This window comes from Myotis lucifugus, unplaced genomic scaffold (assembly GCF_000147115.1).
Source record: "Myotis lucifugus unplaced genomic scaffold, Myoluc2.0 scaffold_21, whole genome shotgun sequence".
NCBI classification, from domain to species: domain Eukaryota; kingdom Metazoa; phylum Chordata; class Mammalia; order Chiroptera; family Vespertilionidae; genus Myotis; species Myotis lucifugus.
Window position 1 is genome coordinate 6,345,602 of NW_005871069.1, and position 27,110 is coordinate 6,372,711.

Sequence of the window (27,110 nt, forward strand, 5' to 3'; positions counted from 1 at the left end):
CTCCCCCCCCACCCCCCCCTGCATGAATTTCATGCACTGAGCCTCTAGTATAGGATATAAATGTCAAATCACTATGTTGTACTCCTGAAAAAAATATAATATTGTATCTCAACTTTAATAAAATATAAAATAAATAACTAAAATTGAGAAAAGTCTTACTTTAACTTTTAGATAAAAAATATGATTATATCTATTACTGAAAACCCTTTAATATGCTCCTTTGCCCTTAGGATAAAAACTGAAATTCCTTGACATAGCCTAAAAGAACCTCATGGTCTGCCCCTGCACACCTTTTCAGTGTTACCACAAGGCAGGTACATACCCTCCTGCATTCCTTGTTCTTCCCCCGGACCTGGTTTTAGTTCTCAAAGGCATCAGTCCTGTGCTAGCTCCACTATCACCTCATCCACCACTGCATGCTCATCTACTCATCTTTGGGATCGAAAAGCAAATTTTGCTTCAGTAGAGAGAGAGTTACTATTGTTCTCCTTCCATACTTTTTGTCAGTCACATCAACTCCGTGAGGCTACCACAGCAGGGACTGGTCTTCCTCATCATCATGCCTGTGCCCTCGCCAGTCCCTCTGCCCCAATGTCCTCTCTGCTTTAATTCAAGGCAGTGTTACCTCCTCTTGAAAACTTTCCATAAACCTCTTCCATCCCTCTCCTACTCTCCTCCCAGTCTGAGTACACTGTCTCTCCACGCTTTCTTAATACCCTCCATCCAAGTGGTTTTCAAAATCTACTGAAAGTTCCCTTGCCCTTATCCCTAATCAGGGGTGGAAAAAGGGTCCATCTGGTTCTTCTCTGCATTTCCAGACCCCAGCAGAGCCTGGTGTGTACAGAGTTCTCTTTCAGTACTGTTTGCTGATGAATATATGGCTGCAAAGGGCTCTTGCCCCTACTAAGCACTGATATGAGGCTATGTGGACACTATACTTAATGGGGAGAGCTGCCCTTTAAAAAAGGAGTTACATTAGTTAAGTAGAACAAATCATATTTGATGCTTTTGTCAAACTCCCTGACTTTGGCTCGAGATGAGTGCACTAATGAAATGCCTCTCAACCGCCTAGGTCGGGGTCTACTGAGATGGGTAATTGCAGCCCTGGCAATACATTACTTGTACTGTCAACAGTTTTTTGTTCTCTCTCTTGCAAAATGCAGAGTAAAGTGGAAAATGCTGTGAGAACTCAGTGGCATTTAATTTACTGATAAGACGCAGTAGGAGCCTTTCTTTAACCTGGCTGTGACAGCAATAGTGTGTGGACAAGTATTAGGTTTGGAATGCAATTGGCAAACTATTTTACACCCTGTGCGCCACTCTTCCCATCTCTAGAATTAAACTGATGGAAGAGAATGCTTGTCCCACCAGGGTAGTTACTATGGTGATGGATGGCTGAGATACAATGTTGTCCTGCCCTGGCCATGCCAATTCCTTTGGATTCAGCTTGTTATTCTGCAGAGGGAGAAATGACCAGCAGGTCTCATTTTTTTTTCTTTGAATTGGGAAGTTGTGAGCAAGCCATGGCAGAGAAAGGCCATTATACTGGCATTTTGTGCAGAGAACCCAGGGCTGCTGTGCTGGGTGTGCACTCTCAGTGAGAAGCAGGGCTGTGGTGGTGCACACAGAAACATCTGTATGGGGGAGTGGGACCTGAAGGGACCTGGTCTGAGACTTTAGGTGCCCCAGGTCCTGCCCAGGTCCTCCAAGGGCCAAGGAGATGGGTATTTTTGGGGTAGAGCCCCAGTCAAGAAGCTCTGCTGTGGGTTCACTCCATCACTTGGCTACTAAAAGGGCCGTGTCCTCAGCTGGAGGCGCCCACTCAGCAGCGTCAGATGAACTTAAGCCAGGCCAGGAGCATAGCTGATCAGAGGTAGCAGCTGGGGCTAGGAGGTCTGGCATCAGACGATGCGATTGCCGAACTCCTTCAGTACATAGACAGCCAGTTCTTCCCAGGCCCCCGGCGGCCAGAGCTGCCAGACACAGAATTCAGTTACATATGAAGGACTGCTAGGCACTCACAGGGACTGCAGGGCCAGTCTCGGAGGCTCTCCAGCCAGGGAAGTGCCCAACCCCTCCATGAGGCTTCCCTGGGCCAGATCCCACGACTGCTGGACACAGACACCACCCAGCATGCCAGACACAGGCATCCGAAGTCCACCCTGCACCCACTGGTGATCGGGAACTGTGCACTGCAAGTCCACCTGCGGCCCCTGAAAAGCCAGGATGTTTTCACCATCTCCTGCATCCCCAAAGGGATCCACGCGGCATCTCACATTCCTGGCATCTGAGTGGAGGACACACATAGAGTCCAGGTGAGTGTCTGCACCTGGCCTGACAGGCGGCTGAGGGAGCAGGGGCTGCCTCCTACCATGGCAGGCAGGACTCGTACATGGGATGGAAGTCTCCTTTAGGGAGGCAGTTCCAAATCAACCAGTGGGCCACAGTGTGACTAGCACCCACTGCATCTCCCAAAGCCACATGTCATTATCTTCCTCTATCAACAAGTCCCGTTCTGGTCTTTTCTAGGTCAGGGGATGCCATTGTCATCCCCCCAGTCCACTGGTGCCAGCTGAGAACTGGGCTTGGTTCCTCGCTCCCCTGAGCACTTCCACCCAGAGCATCTCCAAGTCACACCCACTCTGCCTCCTGAACAGCTTATTATCTTGTCCCAGTTCCACTCATTGGATCCAGGCCCTCGGCACCTCACCTGGCACAGCGACCCCTTTCTCCTGGCTCCAGCCCCTTTCTCCTGGCTCCAGGCCTCGGACTGCCCACACCACCTCTTCTCCCTGCTCTTCCTGCTGATATTCACTAGTCTCATGGTGGGTCCTCACTGCCTTCAAGAGAGAATTCAACCCCCCCTGATCCTGTGGTAACTCTTATGTTTACTTCTTACTCTCATGCATCTAGTACTCCAATAATATTCTTATTCTCTAACAGAACAATAAAACAGCTGCAGTGTACTGCGTACGTACTGTATATGCCATGTCAATGCCTTCACAGTGTTTGTGGAGGTAAGTGCGTCTTTCAGCGTAAGAGAGTGGGGTCACGGCAGCCCCAGCATTCAAAATAGGTCTGCCGACTCCCAGGTCACGCCTTCAGCCAGGCCTCCATCAGCTCGGTCTTTACTGAATTTCTTGCTGCTGGTTGAAGAAGACTGCTTTCTCCCACTTCTATTCGATGTTCCTTTCCTCCTGCTTCAAATGGCACCCTTCTCTGTTCCTACCTGAGTGTCACTCTGCTGCTCATTCTGGGATAGACTCTTTAGAGAAGCCTTTCCCACTCTCCCTGCCCCATCACAGGTGCCCCCAACAGAGCCTCCCCACAGAGCCAGAGCCCACCTAGCCACACTGCTTAACTGGTGATGTTTACTTTCACATGTTTTAAATTTCAAACTTAATTTAATTAAATCTAATTATTTAATTAAACTTAATTTAATTGCAATTTAATTTAATTGCAGGTGGTACCAGGTGGCTTGGTACCATTGAGGCTGTTAATCTTATTAGTGCACTCGGTCCTCCTGCTGCAGCCAAATATATAAATTGCTCATCAGTTTCAGTTTCCAGGACAGGGTAAGTCATATCTCCTGGAGAGCAGCAGGGTCAATGATTACAACAAGCCATTCCCGCTGTGAACTGATTGAGATCTAGGCCAGAATGTGTCTACGATTTGTGTACCCGAGACCCCAGCCCCTTGACAAATTTCCCAGAGAGTGAGGCCCCGAAAGACTAGTACATACCTGTGGGGACAGTGCTCCGGGCCTGGCTAGCCGCTGGGGGAGCTGAGTGCCACAGACAACTGCCCACGGGGGGAGAGGCTGCCTGGTGCTGGGCCTGGGGTGTGGCGAGGGGGAGGGCTGCTCTCGCGGCGGTGGCAGGGCTGCTCAGGCTCCCACCGCCTGGGTGGATGCTTGTGGCCATCCCTTTGGCCAGTGGAGACCCTCCAACCACATTATTCCCAGGTGGCCCAGCCCCTCCTAAGGGAGCCCTGAGGAAAAAAAGAGAATGAACTCAAGTGACAGTGCAGACAAAACCACCCCACGTGGGCCATTGGTAAAGGCCTGCTCTTACACACTGGCCTTTCTGAGATGAAAGCCACGCAGGCCAGGAGAGAACCCTAAAACAAAGCCAAGATAACCCTTGTAGGCAAACAATGCCCAGAGCTCCAGCTGAGAGGGCGCCCTCTGTAAATCTTCATGGGGGCTAACTCTCTGTGAATATTCAAGAAGTAGCAAACGAACCCTGAAAAACAGAGGCATTATTCCAACCAATAAAATATTTTGTACCAGAGCTACTGTTTTGACTCATTCTAACAAACAGCTGTGTCCCCAAACACCTCCAGAAAGAGCGATGGCTCAGTCACATCCCACGAGGCTTGGACACATCTGGCACCTGGGGGGAAGCAGTGGCAGGACCTACTCCCTCTGCCGGCCTCTGGGAAGGGCACCAACAGACCATGTCCCACTGACAGACCATGTCCCACTGAGAGATGTCAGGGAACTTGCAGCTTCTTACCAGAAAATAGATGCCCTTTCAGCCCACGGTTTCCAGATGAAGAAAAACCAATGGAAAACAGCAACTTGGAAGACGGGCTGTTCACACTTGCACACTTTGCATATTTGTGCTGTGGGGTGCAGAATACAGTGGAGGCGGGTTTTGCAAGGTGTTTAGTTTCAGGGGACTGGAATATCTTCCATTTGTCCAAGAGCTCAGTAAACTCCCCTTTGTCTTCTTGGGATCTCAGTCATGAGACACCAGAAGCCACACCTGGGAGAGAACAGGCTCTGCCGGGCGTGGCTCCGGGCCAGGTCAGAGGCCCCTCTCCAGGTGGCTTGGTACCATTGGGTCTGACTTCAAATGGTAATTGAGTCAGGTTTCTGCAGAACAGCTCTGGGGAAAGCCTCCTAGGGAAGGACCCAACTGTCCAGGGACTGGGCAGCACCTTCACTCACTAGTTGTAGAGCTGCCTTGAAATTCACTTCCAGCATGAACCTGTCAGCTGGCCAGCCAAAACCAAGGGCCACGTCTCCAGTTTTCTTATGTGCCCTGGATGTTGACGCAACTCTGAACCGGTAAAGGTCTTCCCTGAGCGAGACAGACTGAAGATCAAGCAGTGCCCTCATCTCAATGGGAAATTCTCAGACAACTCTGGATAACATTTTCAGCGAATTTTTAAAATTGCTCTGTTTTAATAAAAATAATATAACATGCCCTAACCAGTTTGGCTCAGTGGATAGAGCGTCGGCCTGCGGACTCAAGGGTCCCAGGTTCAATTCCAGTCAAGGGCATGTACCTTGGTTGCAGGCACATACCCAGTAGGGAGTGTGCAGGAGGCAGCTGATCGATGTTTCTCTCTGATCGATGTTTCTAACTCTCTATCCCTCTCCCTTCCTCTCTGTAAAAAAATCAATAAAATATATTTTTAAAAAATAATATAACAGACATTTTGTAAGACACAGGAAAGCACAAGGAAAAAAACACTTTTATCTATAATGCTACCAGTTAATAACAATTGCTGACTTTGGGGAGTACGTCACTTTTCCTTTGCACATATGCATGTATGCGTGTTTTATGTAGAGCAGGTCCATGTGACAGCACATGTGCCTGCTATACTCTAGCACTGTGCACAGGAACCTCCCTCCCCACATCCACACCCACACCCAAACCTGTGAGATCTCGCCCTCCTTGGTGACTCTGCCTCCACTTACTGCTACTGCCCTGACTGCAGCTCATTCTGCTCCCACCCTCTCCCTGGGCAGCCAGTGTCTGTTTCGGAAAAGACAAGCAAACCTAATTCGGAAGGGGAAATGCTTGCTACCTAGAACCCTTGTTCAAGGGGACTCTGAGCCCACAGGCAGGGGCTTCCTGGCTGCCTTCTGAACTGTGTTTTGGGGTGGCCCAGTGATGACAGCTGCAGGGAAATGGGAGGGGGGATCCTCCCTCCTCTCCCAGGCAGCGACTACGACCTCACCTGGAAGCAGGAGTCACATAGTTTCCTGGGAACACCCCAGAGAGCCCAGACCTCAGGGACGTGCCCTTGAACCAGCCGTCCTGACACTTCTCCAGGACGCAGTACATCTCGCCCTTGCGCAGCTCCAGCTCGTCACTCTTCTGGGGCTTGTAGGTGTAGAGTGCCAGGTACCTGCAGGCAGAAGAAGCAGGGCCAGGATCAGTAGTGGCAGGCAGGGCGGGCATAGAGCCACTGCATTGTCCCCTGAGTCACATGTGAGCTCTTCTGTGGGTGAACCCAACTTAAGAGTAGCTGATGCCTCTGGGGACTGGCACACACAGCATGTGACCTGCTCTTCCCAGTAAAGCAATGAGGGGCTGGGGGAGAGGCATTCCCAGCACTGCCAGGTCCAGGGAGGCACTGGCAGGGGAGGGGCAGAGCTCTGCCCTGATCCTAGAGCCCATGGTCATGCCCAGCCCTGCGCCTACCCAAGCAAGTGTGCAGCCAGGAGCACCTTTCCGACCTGACACCTCAGTGAGGCTCCTTGAGCCGTGAGAGGCCCTGGGGTGTCAGAAGTAGATCTGGGGCCAGGTCTTAGGGGCCCCCCTGTTTTTGTTCGTTTGTTTACTATTTTCTACACTGTCTATAACTTGGTGCTCTGGGCAAGAGAAATCTTTAGGAAAAACAGGGAGCAAGAGAACAAGCTGGAATGGGTTTTCCTTGTTTAGTCTCTGGCCTGGCCTTACCATCGATCTGAGCTGGCAGAGGCCTCGAGGCCCTGAGTAGAGAAAAGGCAGCCTAGGTAGGGAATTCTTGGTTACATTCTTCCTTGCAATATTTGTACCACAACTAATTATTTAAATTTTACTTTTTTTTAAAGTAAGTTTATTTGAAGACAAGGAAAGAACAAACTTAGTGGTGGAAATTCCCACTTAGGGCCCAGAAAGTGGGCCTCCAAGCTGCCAAGAGCCACAGCAAGGCCCTCTGTAATAGACCTAGTGACCTGACCCAGCCTCCCAGGGCACTCTGAGGACTGGGAAATGCTGCAGGTGCTTTGCTGCTTGGGGTGTGAAGAATGGTTAGTTGTGAGCTGATACAACTGTGAGGCAGTTTCCTGCAGACACAGATTCACTCGACGTTGCCCCTCCCAAGGGCTGCCTGAAGCCCACAGGGCTCTCTGTGGTTGGGGAAGCTGAGGTGCCATCTGGGCTCCAGATTCCCCTGAGGATCAGCTGCGCTTCCCCCAAGTACAGCTCAGCGCTGGCTCCCTCACAGGCCTGACTCCCAGCGGCAGTCCTCCCCCAATGCAGGGCAGTTCTCCACACGCGGCAGGAAACCCGACTTAGCACTAGTGCTGCTGAGGACCCACCGGCACCTATAGGCCCCCACGCTGGCTTTCTGTCAGTTGGCCCTGCTGGCACCTTCACAAGTGCCCACACTCTGCCCACAGGCTCCCACTCTGTTCAGGGTGACTTTCTGCCCTTCCCCTGTGCATTCTTCACTCCCTCCCGGCCAGGGCCTGGTTCTGCTCTCTCCCTGAAGTTGATCAGCATAACAGGGTGCAGGAGGGCAGGTACCGTGCTGCTGCAGGAGCTTCCCACAAGCTGGGTGCTGTCAGAGGAGGCTGGATTGTGGGGTCACCCCCCTGGCGCCTCACCACAGAGCAGGGACTTACGTTACTGGGTCTTAATGTACTGAGCTCACAGTGGTCAAGCCCCCTGCAGCCCGAGGTGCAGAGCCAGCCCTGTGTTACGGATCTGGGTAGAAGCGATCCCGTCCCATGTGAGGCATGGTTCCCACCATCACAGACTGTGTAAACATTAGAAGGCGGTTTGGCGACCTCTTCCTGTCCCCACAGGTCCTTCACTCCCCTCATCTGAGAAACCCATGGAGAAGTGGAGGTAAGATTCACTCACAGCCCAAGTGGTGGCCTATTTATAAGGGCTGCTCCTACCCGAAGTGTGGCCTCCAGGACCAGATATTTATGCCCCAGGAAGCCCTACAAGGCAGGCAGATGAAGAGCAGACAAGCCCGGGCCAGGGAGTGGACTTTGAGTGGCCTCCCAATGCCAGGCAGTGAGAAGGGAGGGTGTGGGCTCCTGCAGGCCTCAGTGTGTCACGGGAGAGATGAGCAGCTACCTCCTGCACTGGGTAAGCAAACTGAGATCCCTCTTTGTGGGTTTGTGTGTTTTCTTTAAATATATTTTATTGATTTTTTACAGAGAGGAGGGGAGAGGGATAGAGAGTTAGAAACATCGATGAGAGAGAAACATCGATCAGCTGCCTCCTGCACACTCCCTACTGGGAATGTGCCCACAACCAAGGTACATGCCCTTGACCGGAATCGAACCTGGGACCCTTCAGTCCACAGCCCGACGCTCTATCTACTGAGTCAAACTGGTCAGGGCCCCCCTTGTGTTTTAAGACAACCAAAGCCTTAGACAATCAGTGTCCATGGGAACTTTTATATGCTAGAAGAAGGGGGTAAGAACACTCTTCGACCTTTGGCTGACCTGAGCGATCAGGCCTTTCAATTATATGGGCTCACACTTCAGAGCATGTGACTTGACCTGCAGAAGGCAAACCCTGCATGGACGAGGATGACTGGAGTCATTCTGTCACAGACCTTCTGATAGCCTGGCCGGTGTGTGTCACAGACCCCTGGCTCACAGTAGCATGCTCACTGCCACCCTTGTCTCTGTGCAGGCGGCCCTCTCATGCACAACCTCAGACCATCTTTGAACATGACTACTGCTACTGTTTTGGGAAGGACAGACAGAGAACAACCACATTCCCACCCTACATGCCTGCCACCGGCATGCACGGACCACTAACTTCTTAGAGCTAAAAAGGATAGATGAGTGATCAGGTTAATCTGATAAACCAATGAGGTCATTGGATCATTTTCTCCCTAGTAATAAAATAAAGACTGTGATTTCAAAGGTCATGTTCTCAAAGTGGATTGTGCATAGTGCTGTAACGTATGAGATATTACTTGCCATGGTGCTTGGCACTTGGTACAAACAGCAATGGGAAGCACACAATGAACCAGTCTCAAGCATTGCTGGCCATGGTTCCTCTGCTACTCAGATGACCACTGTGACTAGCAGACACATCTCTGCCAAAATGCTTATCATCCTTTCAAGGACAGTATTTGACATGGAAGTCTTCCTTCTGTTACCCAAATGAAAATCAACCCAGACACGGACAGCCATGCTCTGGGAGGAGACAGAGAAGGAGAGAGCAGAGGGATGGGGTCCCCAATGGCAGAGTGGGGTGGGAAAAGAAGTCTTTCAATCTCCACACAAAATTGAAAAGCCTGCAAGGTATGGGAGGTCTGTGCGTGGTGGGGCCTCCAAAATGTACTCACACACCTGGGAGTGACATTCTTGGAACTGTGCTACCTGTTGGGTCTCAAAGACAGAGCAGCCTTCTTGGGTGGCTGGTTTGATGCAGAGTTGGGGACTTTGGGCCAACATCGGGAGTCCTCTGCACCGAGGAGGGGTAAGGCTGTGGCTCTCATTGAACAAGAAAACATCTGTTAAAAGCCTGTGTGCTGGGCATTCATTTGAGACCCAAAAAGTGGAACACCTGGGCCTTGTTCTGCAAGAGTTCACCGTGTCCTGCCTCTCATTTGGGAAAGTCCACGAGGGCCCAAGGGTCTCCTGTGGATGAAGATCTATTTTCTCAGGGAAAGGAAATCCAATGTTAGAAGAGCAAGACCATCACCACCATCCTTTCCCATGTGCCTCCTCGGCCCAGGTCTGAGTGGAAGCCATTGGAGCTTACCCAGGAGACCCAGTCAGAAGACAGCACCTTCTGTCCAGTGTTGGTGAAAACGTGGGTTTCAGCCTAAAGACATCTAGAAGGCAGTGTACTAATCGATGCTCCCCTCGGGAAGCCAGGTTAAATATAGGTAAGCCTCAATCTCCTTTTGTTTACCTGGATGATAATAACCGACTCACAGCACTGTGGGCAAATAAACGGAGGATGTTCATGATTCCCTACCTGTCCCCACGTAAGGCAAACGCTTCCACTAGGCCGAGGAAGGCAGGGACACATGTACCAGGTATTTAAGCTACTTCTAGGAAACCTTCTGGAGCTTGGCAAGTTGCTTTTTCAAGAGGCATTTTGCTTGAAATACATTCTGTTCTGCACCAACACAGATTCCAAGTGTCCTTCTGACTGCGTAGTATCTGTGAACCTTTTCCTTCCCCAATTATTGACCAAATTCTTACTCTCCACCATAGAACATTCATTCAGGTAACTGGCTCATTGCAAACAAAGGAGTAGAAGGCAGTCTAATTCTTCAGAACGCTATTTAAGTGGGGAGTTTTTATACTGCACGTATCTTTTAAGAACTGTAATTTAACAAGAGTAGGTTCTAAGCAAGACAAGCATGTCACTTCCAGCAGTGACTCATCAGGGTGTATTTGGCTGTGACACACAGCTTCTGTGCATGGGTATGGCAGTGACAGCTACTAAGATGCTGAGCTACTCTGAGCAGCTAGTAACTAGCCACCATAAAGACCCCACGACCTCCCACTGCGCCAGCATCCTCCCACTCCGACCCGCAGCCCACACCTTCTCATGGGCCTGTGAGGTGTTCTCTTTGCTATGGTTGGTCCTCTCCTGATTGGCCAGTGCCTGTATCATCAAATATTTTGATTATGCCCTCTGCTCATAATAAATGTCCTAGGGACAATAACATTTAAAAACCTGCTAAACTTTTCTGCACTTTCCTGTCAGTACTATTATTAGATGCACATAATTAAAACTGACCAGCTAGTGGGCAGCTGGTGTGGCTCAGTGGTTGAGTGTTGACCCATGAACCAGGAGGTCACAGTTTGATTGCTGGTCAGGGCACATGCCTGAGTTGTAGGCTTGATCCCCAGTAGGGGGCATGTGTGAGGCAGGTGATAAATGTTTCTCTCTCATTGATATTTCTATCTCTCTATCCCTCTCCCTTCCTCTCTCTCTAAAATCAATTAAAATATTTAATAAATAAATAAATAAAATAAACTGACCAACTAGTAACACATGAGACCCCCACAGAAACCATACATTTCCACGCCAGCAGGTGAGATGGAGATGCTGAGGGCATGGGACCCCAAAACACAAACAGCAGCTCACACATTGAGAGGCAGCTGCCCTTTGGGAGCCATGTCCTGCGGGTCAGCCGCTGGGCTGGATCCGGCAGAGGAGGAGTCCTGTAAACAGACAAGAAGAGAGTGAGCTGACAGGCGGCCCTGCCCAGGAAGGAGAAAGACAATGTCGCATGGCATCATGAAGCATCTGTCCTCCCCTCAGGGTCTACTTGCCTGGGTTGTTAATGACTTTTTTTCCCATAACCTGGGGAGAGCTTGGCGCCCAATGACGGGCCCACGGCAGCTCTCCAGAGCCCTCCTGGAGCAGCTGCTCAGAACCCCTTTCTGTGACTGCATCTGGGTCCATCAGCACCACTCTGTGCTGAATATGGAAGAAGGCAGTTTCAGGAAGTGCATCTTTATTCTTAGAGCTTGAATGAATTATTCTTGTGTTTGTAAAAAGAAAATCCAGACAAAACCTTTCATGCTATAAAGCCTGCGCTCATTGAAAAATTGCATTCCCAGGAACTGAAGAGTAATCTCTACAGAAAGCTGGTCCTTTGGCTGTGGACAGAGGGCAGGTTGTAGGGCAACAGGACTGACAGAGCCTAGCATCTCCCACCGCAGCCCTGAGGGACTTAAAGCTTCAGGGTTTATTGTGCAAGGAGATGACTGGAGGGACGTCTGCTTCTAGATAGTTCCTTACAATCAGGTGCATGCTAGCCGGCTGAGGGAAGTGGTTAAGGGCCAGCAGAGAGATCTGGTCTGTGCATAATCTCGCTGAGGCGATTCCTGCACAGAGGCCCCTGTAGACCCAGCCACAATGAACTGAATTGTGTCCCCCAAAAGATATGTCCAAGTTATAGCCCCTAGTGGCTGTGAAGGTGGCCCTATTGGAATAAAGGTCTTTGTAGATATAGGTAAGGATCTTAAAATGAGATTACTCTTGAATAGAGTGGGCCCTAAATCCAATGACAAGTGTCTTCATGAGAGAGAGAAAAGGAGGACACAGAGACCTGAGAGGAAGGAAAGCCTCTTGAAGAACAAGGCAGAGACTGGAGAGATGCATCTATAAGCTCAGGAACACCAAGGATTGCTGGCAGCCACCAGATGCTGGGAGAGAGGTCTGGGATGGATTCTCCCTCAGCCTCCAGAAGCAACCAATCCTGCCCACCAACACCTTGATTTTGGACTTCTGGCTTCCAGAACTGTTATTAAGCCACCCAGTTTGTGGTACTGTTACAGCAGCCCCAGGGAACTAGTAAAACTCTATTCACTGCCCTTGCTTAGCTGATGAGCTACATGTGCTAAGGCAACCTTCCAATCCCTCCTGGGTGGTCAACTTCCCTCCTCCACCAGGGATCATGAAAGGTGCCGGAAACCACAGCACATCTACAACCTCTAAGAAGTTAGAAATTCTATTCCTTCTTGTTTAAACAACAAAGTGCCTGGCAGAATGAGAGCATGCAATACAGAAGCGTAACTTCCCTCATTTCTCCAAGACACCGTGAAGTTTCAAAGGACTTCCCACTCCAAGCTCCAGCACCTGTGAGAGATTGCTTCCCAGAGGCAGCCCCTCCCCAAGCATCCCTGTGGCTGATGCAAGATGCTGTTTCCTGGGGTGCCGTGTGGGAATGGGCTAAAGGTGGGGGACATTCCTCTGCTGACAGATGTGGGGGACTTCTGTCTGCTCATCACACCTGCTGAGCCTAGGAGGGGAGACAGACCAGAAGGCATTCACCATCAAAGCTTGGGAATGTTTTCCTTCAAGATGCTGGAGGAGTTCACCACAGCTGGCCAGGGACCTCCTCCACAGGCTGCAGGCTGGGGTGGGCACTGGTTCCAGGCCCTTCCTCCCCCCTCCCCTGGGGTATGGACAAGTATCCCTAGTGCTGGTTTCCCCACAGCTGTCCCTTCTTGGATGGTCCCTGGAGAAAGGTGTGGGCAGGATGTCAGGGCCCTTCACTCACTCTCTCACTCACTCAGACACGGGCAGATGGCTCCATGCTGGAGGTGATAGCCGAGGCCTAGGAGCACCCCGTGTGCCACTCGTCAGCTGAGCAAAGTCAGACCTGGTCAGTGAGCTGATGAGAAATGTTCCCTCCCCCCTCGGCTCTGCATACAAGCAAGAAAGTAGTGTGACAGTCAATTGAGTTGTAGGGTTGTTCTGCCTACATGAAGCATGATCTAGGTCCTCACTGACGTCTGCTGACCACCGATTGTCAGGACTGGCTCTATGCCCATTGTGGGCTTGCACGGGGGATGACAAGCACTGGACATGTCATTATAGACATGGGGGTCCCAGTAGTGCAGGGCCACAGGGATATACAACTGGGACCTCACCTGAGGGTGTGGCCAGGGAGGGCTTCTGTGAGCAGGGAGTGGGCCCGTTAGGTGAGGTGGTGAGGGTCGGATGGTGAAGGAGGAGCAGAGTAGTCTGTCCAGCAAGGGCTGGCAAAGGCAAGCTCAGCAAGTTTGAAGAAACTGAAAGAAAGGAAAAGTGAGTGGTGAGGGAAAGTGCCCAGAGTCTGTCTGTGTGAGGCCTTCTGGGAGGGTTCTGGTCTTCACCTTGAGGGCAGAGATGCCCTGGAAGGCTGGCAGGAGAAAGACTGAGACGGAGTCAGACCCATGCCTCACAGGGGGACCCCTCAGGAAGCATGAGGAAGGTCAGGTCTGGGTCAAGGGCATGGGGATGGAGGAGGTCTGGCATGTATAGGAGGTGGTGGGTAAGAACAATTACAGCAAAAATAATAAAGACCACTCCCCCATCCAGAGCTCACCAGCATTTCTTCTGGAATAATGCATTTAATATTCAAATAAGCCTATAAAGTGGGTGTTTGTTTGTTTTTTATCAGCATTTTATAAAATGAGGATCTGAGGCACAGAGAAGTTAGGTGAATGGCTCACATTCATGCCAATATATGGCCATGGCTGGGCTGGAACTCGGGCAGTCGGAGGCTGGAGGCCACGTGCCTACTCACCACGTCGTCTGCATGAGTTTCTCATGGCTGCTGTAACAGGTCATGACACACTAAGTGACTGAAAACAACACAGATACACTATCTGACAGTTCTGAAAGTCAGAAGTCCCAACACAAAGGTTGGCAGGACTGTGCCCTCTGAAGGTTCTCAGGCAAAATCCATGCCTGGTCTCTTTCAGCCTCTATAGCCACCCGCTCCCCCCAATCCCTCCTCAGCTGGTGGCCTCTGCCTCCATCTTGAAAGCCAGCAACGTATCACCTTCAAATCTCTCTCTCTGACCTCTGCTTCCATCACGTCATCTTCTCTCTGACTCCAAACCTCTTGTCTTCCTCTTATAAAGACCTTGTGATTACATTGGGGCCACTGGGTAATCCAGCATAATCTTCCATCTCAGGTTCCTTGCCCTTTTTGCCTAGTAGAGTAACACATTCACGTTCTGGGGTCAGATATTTGGGAGTCCATACTCCCGCCTCTCCCAACAGGACTAGTGGAGTCATGAGCTGAAGGGCACAAGGGAGGATGATGAGCGGAGTTTCTGGCCTTGGTAGCTGGCCAGATGGGGGTGTCATGTGCAGAGATAGGGAGTGTGAGATCTGGGAGCCATCAGAGTTGGACGTGTGGAGACTGACATGCTTGGAGATGGTGACGTGAGGACGAAGCAATGCCAGCTGAGCAGAGGGGACAGGACTGCAGGTGGAGGTTTGGGGATCACTGGCATGTAGCTTGTCTACATAGCAATGCAGCCCGCCAGTTAAGTTCTTAGCGCTCAAGTATGTGAGCTCGTGTCTGTGTGACCTTGGACACAGAGCCTCCACCTCTCAGGTTTAAGTAGGAGTCAGGACTGCTGCCCTCAACTATGCGGCAGCACGGACGGAACTTACCCTCCCAACTAAAGCAATTGAAAAATCAGGCAAAATATGTGAGCCAATGGTTCCCCAAATTTTGAAAATTAATAAAGGACAGGTAGATATGCCTGAGAGATGAGAAAATAGGGTCATAAAGGCTCCTGTCTTCTATGTTAGTTGGAACATTAAGTGAGATAATTTAATTTAAGCCCTCAATAAATGCTGCTATTATTACTGAAGCCAGGGTAGGAGGTGGATGAAATGGTCTGATGGAAAGTGGGGTGAGGAGAGGATAGCCTGTGGACCACCAACGTGGCAGGAGAGCTGGCAAAGGGGACAGAAAACAAGCAAGAAGCACTGGTGTTTCTGGGTTCAGGGGAGCAACAGTTTCCCAGGAAGCTGTTGACAACCATGCTGAATGCTGTGGAAGGTCAGGAGAGATGAAGGCCAGAGAAGCCCTTCAATGTGGGGGTGCAGACACTCACTGGGGCTGGCAATTCTTGCTAACAATGAACCCTAAAATCTGCAAACAATTTCTATTTATAATATAGAAAATTTGGAGCAACCAAGTGTCCCATGCCAGAAGGTTTGATGGCAGATGACACCATGCACAGCAAACAGCCGTGAGGTAAAGGGAATTCACACCAAGAGGTATGGAGGGCTGTGTGAGGTGCCTCAAATGGAAAAGGTGGCTAGAGAAATGCGTGTGTAGGCTTACCTCATTTCTGTAAAAGATGCATGTATTTCCAGGGGAAAATGGTCTGGAGATTTATATACCAAACTAGAGGCCTGATGCACGAAATTCATTGTGCAAGAGTAGGCCTTCCTTCCCCCGGCTGCCAGCACTGGCTTCCCTCTGGCACCAGGACCTGGGCTTCCCTCTGGCCGCTGGCAGGCACCCGGGACCCAGGCTTTCCTCGCAGCCCCAGCTTCGTCCAGTCTAATTAGCATATTATGCTTTTATTATTATAGATGATAAACATTGGTATTTAAGGAAGTTGGGATAATTATTTTTAAATCTATGTGTTCAAATTTTTCATCATTTTAATACCAACAAGCAAAATGGTTTTCTGATACATTGTCCAAGTCATAAAAAGAATAATAAGGTGAAGTTATTTGAGACCTGTTTTAAGACCAAGCTCTGGGTGATGGTGATCCTTGTTTTCCTGGATCCCACATGTGCCATCTTTATGGGGATGCCAGGGGCAGACAGGAGGAGAGCACGGAGTGTCCCTGAGGACTGGCCCAGGTGACTACTGGCAGCGCACAGGAGGAAGCCATTACCTGGGCACCAAGCACAGCAGATACACACGATGACTGGCTCAGAGGAACCTCAACCCCATGACTCTGTCCAAATAAACTCTACTGAAACAGCCTGCCCAGCCCTGCACACGCAGAGCACCAGGGACTGCTCTGAGTCTTGCTGTGACCAAAAGGCAGCCTGTGTGGGTCTCCACTCCCAATGCTCGGGCCACCGAGTGGTAACTCAGTAAGAGGCAATAACGCCTTTGGCCAGGACAGCCAGAGGAGACTGACACCTGTATGTCAGGTGGAGGGAGAGGCTGGCTGACCGTGGACGGTGCAGTGTTAAGGCTCAAGAACCCATCTTTGCCAGCATCTGCCAACTTTGCTGGGTGACCCGCACACAGAACACACCACATGGCAGAGTGTTTGGAGGGTCAGGAAGGACTAGGGAAGGAGGGCTGCCCAGGCGCCTGGTAAGAGAGCTGCACCTAGAGACAGCCTCAGGGCAGTGCATCCTGGCAGCGTTGCTGGAAACCTGGCCCTCGTTTGAAACTTGATATGACAAATACTACCAAGCAAATGTGTGGGATTTCACAGCAGACTCTTACCTAAAGCTGGAATGGAGGAGCAGAGAGGCCGCACTTGTGAAAACACTTTTTTCCTGAAGGTCAAGATGGAGAATATCTAAAACAGACGCCGGCTGAGCGTGTGTTCCTGTCTTGCCCCTGCATGTGCAGCACAAAGCCCAGAGGGAAACAGAGTGTGACTTCCTGCAGTAGACAGGAACCTGCCTGAGAGTCAGACCTTCATTTCTGTTATTGCTGATATGAGGTGAGGAGCAATGCTGCTGTGGTGGCGAGTGCAGGGTACCCTCAGGGACAGCTGAGCAGAAGGAAACCGATGGGACGCTGGGGCCTCCTGAGAGGCAGCAGGGCCCTGCTAACTCCTGGCAGGTGTCCCAGAACGAACGCAGCTCTCCTTTAGGTGACTGGGAATTGGAAGCGTGATGCACGCACAGGCTTCCAGTCAGCACCAGGCTGCCTGGAGGCTCTTCCCCCCAGTGCATCACTCCGAGGACACACGGGACAAGAGAAGTCTGGTTTCAGACTGATTGAATGCAACACCAGGGCTTCCTGTGGCCCTTCCCTTCCAGCTCTGGCCACGCTGGTGGGCTTCCTGGGCCCTAGGCCCCCACACTGGAGCCTGTTCATTCCTAAGAACCACATCGCTAATACTGCCTTGATTTTCAATGGGCCTTAAGGGGTTGATGAAGCTTTGGAGGGAGGCAAATCAGGCGGGGATAAAAATAAGGAAGGCAAACAGGCTCCAGCTGCTTTTAGATAAAAATAATTGGGAACACAGACTCAAAACAGACGTTCTTCCTGTCTCTGAGATCACTAGGCTCAAAGCCCAGCCCAGCCTGGGCAGACGAAATTAAGCCTCTGGTTCAGCACAGAAGGTTTTTGCCTGTGATAGGCAGGGTCACATGGTCTTCTTTTTCAGATGACCCCATAATGGAACCACGCTGGGGTTCAGCCCAGGCAGGTGAGCACTCCCCCGATGTGGGGGAGCCAGCCAATAACCCGGGGATGCTGGGGCCTTGGTCCTCAGATCTACTGACCCCATAGAATGGATGACTCCAGCAATCCTGTTGGGCCTAATGTTTAAAAAAAGCATCCCATAAGCATTTAACACAAGCCAAGCATGCAAAAGGGGTCAGCTGCTCAGGTCACTGGTCAGAGGTGATGCCCTCATCAAATGAAACTCCCATGGTGCCCGCAAACAGAGGGAAAGCAGGTCTGGGAGTCCAGTAATGCTGCCCCCGGTGCCCCGCGCCCACTGCCCCGCAAGCACATGCACAGGCGGGAGGCAGAGCTCAGGCAGGCCAGTGATCCCCGGGCCCGGGCAGCTGCTCGCCTTCCAGGCCTCCTTGTCCCACCAACAGAAGGCAGGACAGGGAGACTGCAGGGCTCACACAGCCCTGGTCCGGCAGTCAGTGAGAACCCTGCCATCACTTCTCACAGTGACCTGCCTGCCTCTTTGGAATACCCCAGCCTTGGTGATTTAAATGAGCATCAGTTCCTGGCTGCAGTGCTGTGGCCTCGGACCCCTGATTCTAAACTGTCAGGTTGTTACCAGAGGCTGAAGACTCTGCTGCTATATTTGTTGTTGTTGTTAATCCTCACCTGAGGATGTATTTTCCCCACTGATTTTTAGAGAGAATGGAAGAGAGGGAGAGGAAAAGGAGGGAGAGAGAGAGAGAGAGAGAGAGAGAGAGAGAGAGAGATGGATGGATTGGTTGCCTCCTGCATGCACCCTGCCCAGGTATGTACCCTGGACCGGAATCAAACCCTTGACCATTCAGTGGGGGAAGCTGATTATCTAACCACTGAGCAACTGGCCAGGGTGCTGCAGCTCCAATGGGGCTCCTGAGCAGTAGTTGGGAACCAGGTGATTTTATTTTCCTCTTAGGGTCAATACGAGGAAAAAGGGGTCTGGATTGGTGGGCTGAAAGGGGCTTCACCTTGCTTTCCTGACCCAGTGGCACAGACTGGGACCCTGAGAAGAAACCCCCAGAAGAAATGGACTCACCCTCAGTTCAATTTTTAATATGAGTTCAGAAAACTCATCACCCCAAAGAGCAGTTAAATAAGCCTATTTTCCTCATCACACGACCACTCCATACAGAATGCAAATGAGTCTCATGAACGTGCTTCTAAAGAAAAACTCAGAAGAAAACACTTTATGGCCCGAGTCTTCCGCTTGGCTCCAAAAGGACAGCACAACGGCGGGCAGAGGCCTGGTGGCATCATGAGGGTGAAGACGGGCAGGCCTGGAGGCCTGGAGGTCAGAGCCCAAGAAGCCTGACCAGATGGTCTGTCCTGGGACAGGGAGGGCCTTTCTTCCTGCCAACATAACAGTTCTTTCTCAGCCCTTGGGAAAGCTGGCTGGCCACCTAAGACGGAGGCAGCGAGGAGGCCTACATTCACCTTGCATGCTGCCCACTGCCCACTCCGCCCTGGCAAGCTCTCCACGTTAGCTCACAGCGTGACTCTGGAGCCATTGTGGAGAACAGTATGGAGATGCCTCAAAAAATCAAAAATAGAACTACCATATAACTCAGCAATCCATTTCTAGGTATTTACCCAAAGAAATCTAAAACACTAATTTGAAAAGACGTATGCATTTCTATGTTCATTGCAGCATATTTATAATAGCCAAGATACAGAAGCAACCCAAGTACCCATCAATAGACGAATGGATAATGAAGTGGTACATATATACAATGGAACATTATTTGGCCATAAAAAAAGAATGACATCTTTCTATCTGCAACAATACGAGTGGACCTAGAGGGTATTTCGCTAAATGAAGTAAGTCAGACAGAAAAAGAAAAAAATACCATATGACTTCAATTTTATGTGGCATCTAAAGAACAAAATAAATGAACAAACGAAACAGAAACAGATTCATAGATACAAAGAACAAATTGATGGTTGCCAGATGAGAGGGGTGAAAAAGAGAAAAGTATTAAAAGTACAAATTGGTAGCTACAAAATAGTTACAGTGATGTAAATACAGCATAGGGAATATAGTCAAATAATACTGTAATAACTATGTATGGCATGAAATGGGTACTAGACTTCTAGGGGAAATCATTTCGTAAGTTATATGTGTCTAACCATTCTGCTGTATACCTAAAACTAATATAATATTGTATGTCAACTGTAATTGAAAAAAAAGTTTTTTTGACATTTAAAAAATGTTAAAAACACACACACACAAAACACACACCAGCCTGGATGTGGGAGCTCATGAGAGAGGAAGGAGAGAAGATGAGTTTGAGAAGGCTGCCAGAAATCCTTGACCTGGAACCCTTGCAGATGCTGCCTGGGGGTGGGGAAGGGGCTGCACAGGGCTCAGCTGGGAGAGAGGAGGCAAGGTGTGCTCTGGGAAGGGGCTGGGCCTGGCCTGGGAGGAGAGGAAGGGATGAGACCAAAGGAGAACCAGGCGAGGCTCTGAACTTCCTCATCACTGTCCATCCAGAAATACGGTGCCTGAGGAACAGAGCCTTTAAGGAGATGTGGGGGAGCAGGGAGCTGGCCCCACAGATCCTTGGGGCCCACTCTTGCCTCTGTTCTTCTTGTTTCCTCCTGGCTCTGAACTGCCATGGCTTCTCCTTGTGCTGACCTATTTAGTGCTTCCCACTTTCTATGCTCTATGGCATGGAGCTACGCCCTCTGCTGGTGGTCCAGGTGAGTCCTAAGGCGGGGTCCATGACAAGCCTCTCTTTGTGTCCGCCACTGGCTGCTCCCTTAACAAAGGGCTCACCAGACTTCAGAGGATAGTCAGGGTGCGGGGTGGAAGGACCAGCAGCTCACCTGCATTCCTGGACCAGCATGTGCACACCAGAACTCCCCGCACTCCCCAGGTGCCAAGGGGGTGCCAGGGACCTTCCTGATGCACCCTTCTCTTGTCTGCCAGGGATGGCAGAAACCTGTGGATGTGGTTCCTGCCTTGTCATAGCAGCAAAAGAAACACAGTTGACACTGAACACCATGAACAAAAAGCCTGGCAGCCGACCATAGCAGAGCCAGGCCACAGGCAGCCATAGCGTTCCCTGCCCTCACTCAGAGGCATGGCCCATAAGTCACAGGGGCACAGCAATTCCCAGATCTGCTTGAAGAAAAGTCTCCTGCACAAGGTCTTCAGGATGAGATGTTTTTATTCATCCCACATTCACTTGTTTGTTTGTTTCTCCTAATAAGACATGGCATTAAATTTGCAACTTTCTCAAAGTGCTAAGACTAAGCGCCGGTTGTGGACCAAGCAGCAGTCTGCGGGCTGCAGGGCAGGCGAGAGCGGCCGGTGCCTGTCCCTCGGCAGTCCCCAGCACGACCTCCTGTGGACAGGACCGGTGTGTCCTGGGGCCTACCAGGCCCGGCCCGCAGACTGCTGCACTGAGGCAGACACTGCGCCCCCCACACTGGAAAGGCTCCCCAGCAGCATGGGGAGCATCCTAACCACATCCTGGGAGCTAGCATGCCCAGCTCTCCTCACTGACTTCTCAGACACAGGGAAGACATGGAGAAACTTTCTCTTGATATTTTCCCTATTGAATCTCAAACACTTCCCCTCCCACTGATTTCACAGGGCACTTTCCTGGTCTTGATTTGTAAGCCATTGGGCTCTGAAGCTGAGGAATTCACAGGGCTGGTGACAGAGCCTGTTCCTGGCCTGGCCGGCTGGGGAGCCTTTCCCAAATGTGGGTGCTCGATCCCACAGAGCCCGCACTCGCCGCCCGGGCAGGCCAAGGGCAACTGGCACAGAAATGTGAGCCTCGCTCTGCAAGTGTCAGCTCTTCTGCAGTCACTGTCTACAGACAGTTTCCCGGCTTCTGTGTGAAGCAGTGAAAACTTACACAGACACAGAGGCTTTGCAGGGAATGGTGCTACAGGGGGCTGTTCACCAACATCCGGGTTCTCCTCAAGGGCACCTGCTGGAGGACTTGCTGTGGCGACTGAAAGGTGAGCTGGAGTGACACGGGTCACCTGCATGCAGAAGTCTTTAGGAGCCACTACACTGGCTGCCACATTTCTCACCCCTCACTGCCACCTGAGGTCAGCATGCATCCTCTGTACAGGGCCAGACAATGAATATAATATTTTAGGCTCTGTGGGGCATATGATCTGTCACAACTAAGCAGCACCTCTGCTGTGGCCTGAAAAACAGCTACAGACAATGTATAAGTGAGTAGGTGCAGCTGTGTTCCAAGAAAATTTTATTTACCAAAGAGGGAGTAGGACAGACTTGGCCTGAAGGTATGCTGATGTCCAGGGAGAGGGCACTGTGGAGCAGGCAGGCCCTCAGCTGCCCGTGATAGACATGCAGTCTAAGTGAGAAGTAAGCCTCTGAGGGTTTGTGGCTGCTTGTTATCACAGCATAACCTGGCTCACACTGACAGATATAGGGTGTTCCAGACCTACATGCACCCATTAAGGTTCCTCAGGCAGTTTGGTGATGACTTTAGTCACCTGGTTGGTTTCTTATTTGGTTTAGAGGAGAACTATTCTAAAATGTAAGTAATCATTTCCTAATGTGATCCAATGGCAGTTATAAACAAATAATTGGATTTTTAAAACTGGATGTGGGAGCAGGTTTAAATAGTCAGATGTGCACCTGTCCAACCACTAGGGTCTGGGATCGCTTGTCACAGCACATGACCTCCTTCATCCTGACAATTATAATGGGAGAAGAGCTTTGGCGTTAGAGCCCAGACCCTGATTAGATGGCAGAGGTGCCTGGGAGAATAGGGTTTGGAACTTGCAGGATCTTAGGTTCAGGAATTTGTGAGAAGATGGAATAAAGAAGGGGAAGCAGGTTTGAGGAAATAGGACTGTAGCTATTCTCTGACATATTGAACTTGAGGTACCGCTCCAGGTGAATCTATTAGATAGTAAAATATCTATAGTTTAGAAAAGGACTGTGACAGGAGCTGTGGCTGCGAGCAGGCTGGGCACCACCCACCCTTACCCACCACCAGCCTTCCAGACCTTCAGCTGACACCACAGCAGAGAGAGGCTCCGGGAGCAGACAGCCATGACTGGATAGACGAGACGTCCTGGGTGTCACAGCTGACACCTGGGGGCTCATGATTCATTCCCTGACCCCCCGAGGAGCAGAAAGAACCACCACCTATAGCACTGACCTCGCCCTGAGGAGAGGCCACCTGTGTCTGACAACAAACCAGCCAGGAGGCTCCGCGCCAGCTCCACTTAGCACACGAGCACACTGAGACTCCAGAAGCGACCAGGCAACTCTCCTAGGTGACACAGCTAGTGAGCAGGGGCCTCTGCCCTCCACTGCCCTGTGCCAGGTCCCAGACCAGCCTTCACAGAGTGCCCGCTGCTCTCTGCAGGGGCTGGCGGGCACTTTCCACTCCTCTGGCCAGAGGCCAGCCCTGAACATTTTATAGCAAAGGAAGGTTAGGTGGCCTCTGCCACCACTCCAGCCTGGAGCCAGGGGCAGGGCGGGATGAACAAGCCCGAGGGAGCTGTCAGAGCGAGCTGTCACTCACACCATCCGCTTCCATTTCCTCTGGGTGAATGAAAAGAATGAAAGCTTCTAGTTTTCCCTAGGGTGAGCTGTGCCTGGAGAAGCCCAGGCAGGGAGGGAGCACACATAGGCCCGAGGTGTGTCCCAGAGGCACGCTGCCTGCTGCTAGGACTCAGCATTCTGTCACAGCTACTGCATTTTAGGGCCATTTCTATAGAAACCACAACCCCAGCACTCCCTTTCCACTTTAAAGGAACACAAAAGAGAGCTAGAAGAATCAGTGATATTGAGGATCTGTATCTCAGCCACCTAAGGGCTCCCTTGTCCATGTGGCTTGGGGCACGGCTCAGCCACACTGCTGCTGTGTGTTTGTGGCTGTGAGGATGGGTGCATTTGCTTTTTATCTGGTTCATGTTCCTCCACAGGGCTTCAGAATGAAGCCAGTTAAATGGCAGCAGGACCATCTTGTGTTGGGCAGCCTTTCTGATCTATGGCCACAGGCACATAGGGTCTTTAGGGGGACTCAGCTGAGCCACTTCCCCAGGCCTCGCACACCAGTCTGGCTGGGAGCGCACACAGGCGTGGCCCACCCCGCAACAGACACCCCTGCGCTCCAGAAGAAAACTTGCTGGAACCCACGACCCAGGTCTCACAAAACCTCTGCCCCTTGTTGCCGGGAAGCCTTGGATGTGCTGCTCAGGAGCAGACAGGGCTGGTCTGAGTTCGAGGTGAGCCTTGTCATCTCACAGGGGCCAAAATCACCCATGCCCCTGGGCACAGAGGAGCCCGGGTGCTCCTGCTCTGCTGGCCTGGAGTCCGTCTTCATCATGCCAGCCTGGCACTTGGAGGCCTGTTTGCTGAGGAAGGCAGGCCTGCAGAGTCTGGATTTTCCAGATTGGTGACCACAGAGCCCACTTCTGACTCCCAAGCGCAGAACTCCGGGACTAGGTCCCTCTCCCAGGGCAAATCCAGCCTGGTGGGGAGGAGGGTCCATGAGGCGGTGGCCACAGCAGGACCTGGTGTTTGGCATGCCCTAGCAGCCCTGAGTACGTCCCTAGGTTGGCCAGGGGATGGGCATCCCAGTGTGATGCACAAGACCAACAAAGCAACCAGAAAGGCAGCATGGGAGCAGTGGCAGAACCAGGGGCTAGTCTCTGGGGCAGCCCGACCATGGACAGCACGCTGGGGCTGTGGGAAATAGCACGGGGAAGTTCATCCTAACTCCCGGCCGCTCAGCTCACCCCTTACTTCTCCCAACAACTGAAATAAATTGTGACGGGTGAAAACTGCTTTGCTTGACCTCTTGCCCTTTGTAATGACCTTCATTAAAATCCGGAGCCTGGCCATAACTTTCACCTCCAATCAAAAGGACAGGAAATGTGTCTTAAGGTCCCAGTCACCTCTAAAATGAGCTAATACAGCACTTAATTCTAGTGGAACAAAGTGGGAACAGATTTTTAAAAATCGGTTTCCTCCTGCTCTGGGGGTTGTCTAAGTAGAGCCAGACTGCAGAGCTAGACTACAGAGCCATCGGACCGCTAGCACCCATGGGCCTGCTTGCTCGTTTTTAGAACTCCCAGGGAAAACTGAGGGTGGTGACCTGTGGACCAGACATCCTGGCAGCCCTGGGTAGTTAACTGAAAATAAGGTCTCCCCTTCTCTTATTCTCCCCCTGCTCCTTTATCTTACTCGTGGAAGTAGAGCCGATGCCATGCCTAGAAATAGAAGGCATCTGTAAGAATCTATAATAATAAAAGGGTAACAGGGACAGATCCAAAGACAGAGAAACAGCGATCAGACTCTTAATCCCCAGAGGGAAAGTAGGGGAGGGTGGGGGTAAGGGGAAGAGATCAACCAAAGGACTTGTATGCATGCATATAAGCCAATCCAATGGACATGGACAACAGGGGGATGAGAGCATGAGTGGCGGCGGGGGGGGGGGGAGGATGGGGGTTTAATGGGGGGGATGAGGACACATTTATAATACCTTAACTAATAAAGAATTAAAAAAAATAATAAAAGGGTAATATGCTAATTAGACTGGACGTCATTCTGGACATCATTTGGACGAAGCCGGGGCTGGAGGGAAGCCTGGGTTCTGGTGCCAGAGGGCAGCTGGTGCCCACAGCCAGGGGAAGGAAGGCCTACTCTTGCACGAATTTGTGCATTGGGCCTCTAGTAATGATATAAGTACTAAACAATGTGCTCAATCCGGTTCTGAGGTCTGGCCGTTCCACTCTTTGTTGAAAGGGAAAGGAGTTGGCAAGTGTTAAAGAGATGCTAAAAACATCCAACACTAAACCAGGACATCATCCATAACACCATCAGATCGACTGAGTGCAAACTGAGACAGGATAATGTTATTCAAAGGCTATGCCAATCACAAATCTGCCCTGGTAGTGACAGGGAGACACACCCACCATGGTCAGAGGTCCTGAGAATAGGCAGCGAGAAGGGTGCTGCCTTGACCTCCTCCATGCTAGTTCAGGGGACAGATGCTGAGCTCCGATCTGAGGATGGAGCCTCCAGCCCCAGGAAGGGTGCCCAGTGCCTCCCTGTCCATGCCCCGAGGATGTTACCTGGGTGGGAGCACTGCAGGACACATGCGCCAGGTCCCGGATCCTGGCCGTGGCCCGGGGGTCGCTGGAGCTGATCAGCACTGGAGCACTGATTTCCACGGAATGCCTATGGCTGGCAGCCTGTGAGGACCTGTGTGTCAGGCTGACCGCGGTGAAGGAGTGGCGTTTCTTGGCATTCTTCTTGCCGTCCACACGCTGCTGAAAGGCACTGACTGCCCCTGTGCTGCTTAAAGTGAGACCTGGGGCCACACTGGCCACTGCGCCGGGGTCAGAGGGCAACGAGGCATGGCAGCCAGACACAGCAGCTGGGCAGAACTTGTCCATTGCAATAAGCTGCTTGGCTGAGTCGTTGAGCTAAGTGAGAGAGGGAGAGGGGCTTCGTTAAACAAGGATCACACGCCACACCCAGCTTTCCGAGCTCACCCAGCCTGCACTCACAGTTAGAAATGGACACTGTGCTCAGACTGACCAGATCTTTCTAACAGGGCATCAGGTATGAGAGGTGCAGCCAAACACACAGCGAAGGCTGGAGTGCCATCTGAGGAGTTTATTGAAAAGGCTCTACCACATCTGCCCCAATGGAGCCCCCTGTTCCTGGGCTGCCCATTTCTGAGGGACCAGAGAGAGAGCAGCAAGGAATGCCTAGCCATTATCTGCCAGTCACCATGGCAACAGTTCTTGGCTTGCCTTGCAAATCTGGTCACCCTGGTAGGAGAATTCAAGGCATGTGACCAGGTGGCTGCAGGTGGCAGGAAAGTGTGGCTGGTGAATAGGAGCCTGACTCCGAGCTGACCTGACCTGGTTCATGAGGGGTTAAAACTGCATTCTTTCCAGCAACTCTGCAAGGGCTCAGGGCACAACTCCTTCCTTGTTCTTCCACCCTGTGGGGCCTTTACAGGGAGTTTGATCCCCGTGGAGCTTATCAAGGAAGGCAGGATGGGTTCCAGTCCCTGAGAGCCTGGGTACTTGGGCCCCACGGCTTCAGGCCCCACAGGCAGGCAGTGCCTGAGGCTGGAGGGGCTCTGGGAGAGAGGTGCCCTCTCCTGTTGGGGTCCAGTGGGGCCTCGGTTAGATGAAGGGTCAGTTCATCGTCTAGGAGCCAGAGTGTGCCCCTGGCCCTTCCACCTGGAGCAAGCTTTTCATCCAAGGTGTACAAAGGAGCTGCTTCCCCCGAGGCTGCACTGGGCTCTATCTCTGTTCATGCTAGAGGGGGAACTTGCAGCGACTGCAGGACTGAAGCAGAGATGGCCGGTTCCCATGGGCTTGGAGTAGCCAGGAAGGACACGCACTGTGAGAATGAGCTGGGCCCATCTGAACAGACAGTTAAATAAATCATGCTAGACAAACATCTGTGGAATTCTATTCT

General features: G+C 51.3%; 1 protein-coding gene across 1 annotated transcript in view; it reads right to left on the reverse strand.

The window, feature by feature from the left end:
• SH3RF3 (SH3 domain containing ring finger 3) overlaps window positions 1-27,110 on the reverse strand; it is a 91,582-nt gene that overhangs the window by 30,883 nt on the left and 33,589 nt on the right. Inside the window, exons 4-7 of the mRNA XM_023751376.1 lie at window positions 25,745-26,098; window positions 11,085-11,161; window positions 5,974-6,144; window positions 3,743-3,990 (exon numbers count right to left, since the gene is read on the reverse strand). Of these exons, the coding sequence (XP_023607144.1) occupies window positions 3,743-3,990; window positions 5,974-6,144; window positions 11,085-11,161; window positions 25,745-26,098 (850 nt within the window). The remainder of the gene's footprint in view (window positions 1-3,742; window positions 3,991-5,973; window positions 6,145-11,084; window positions 11,162-25,744; window positions 26,099-27,110) is intronic.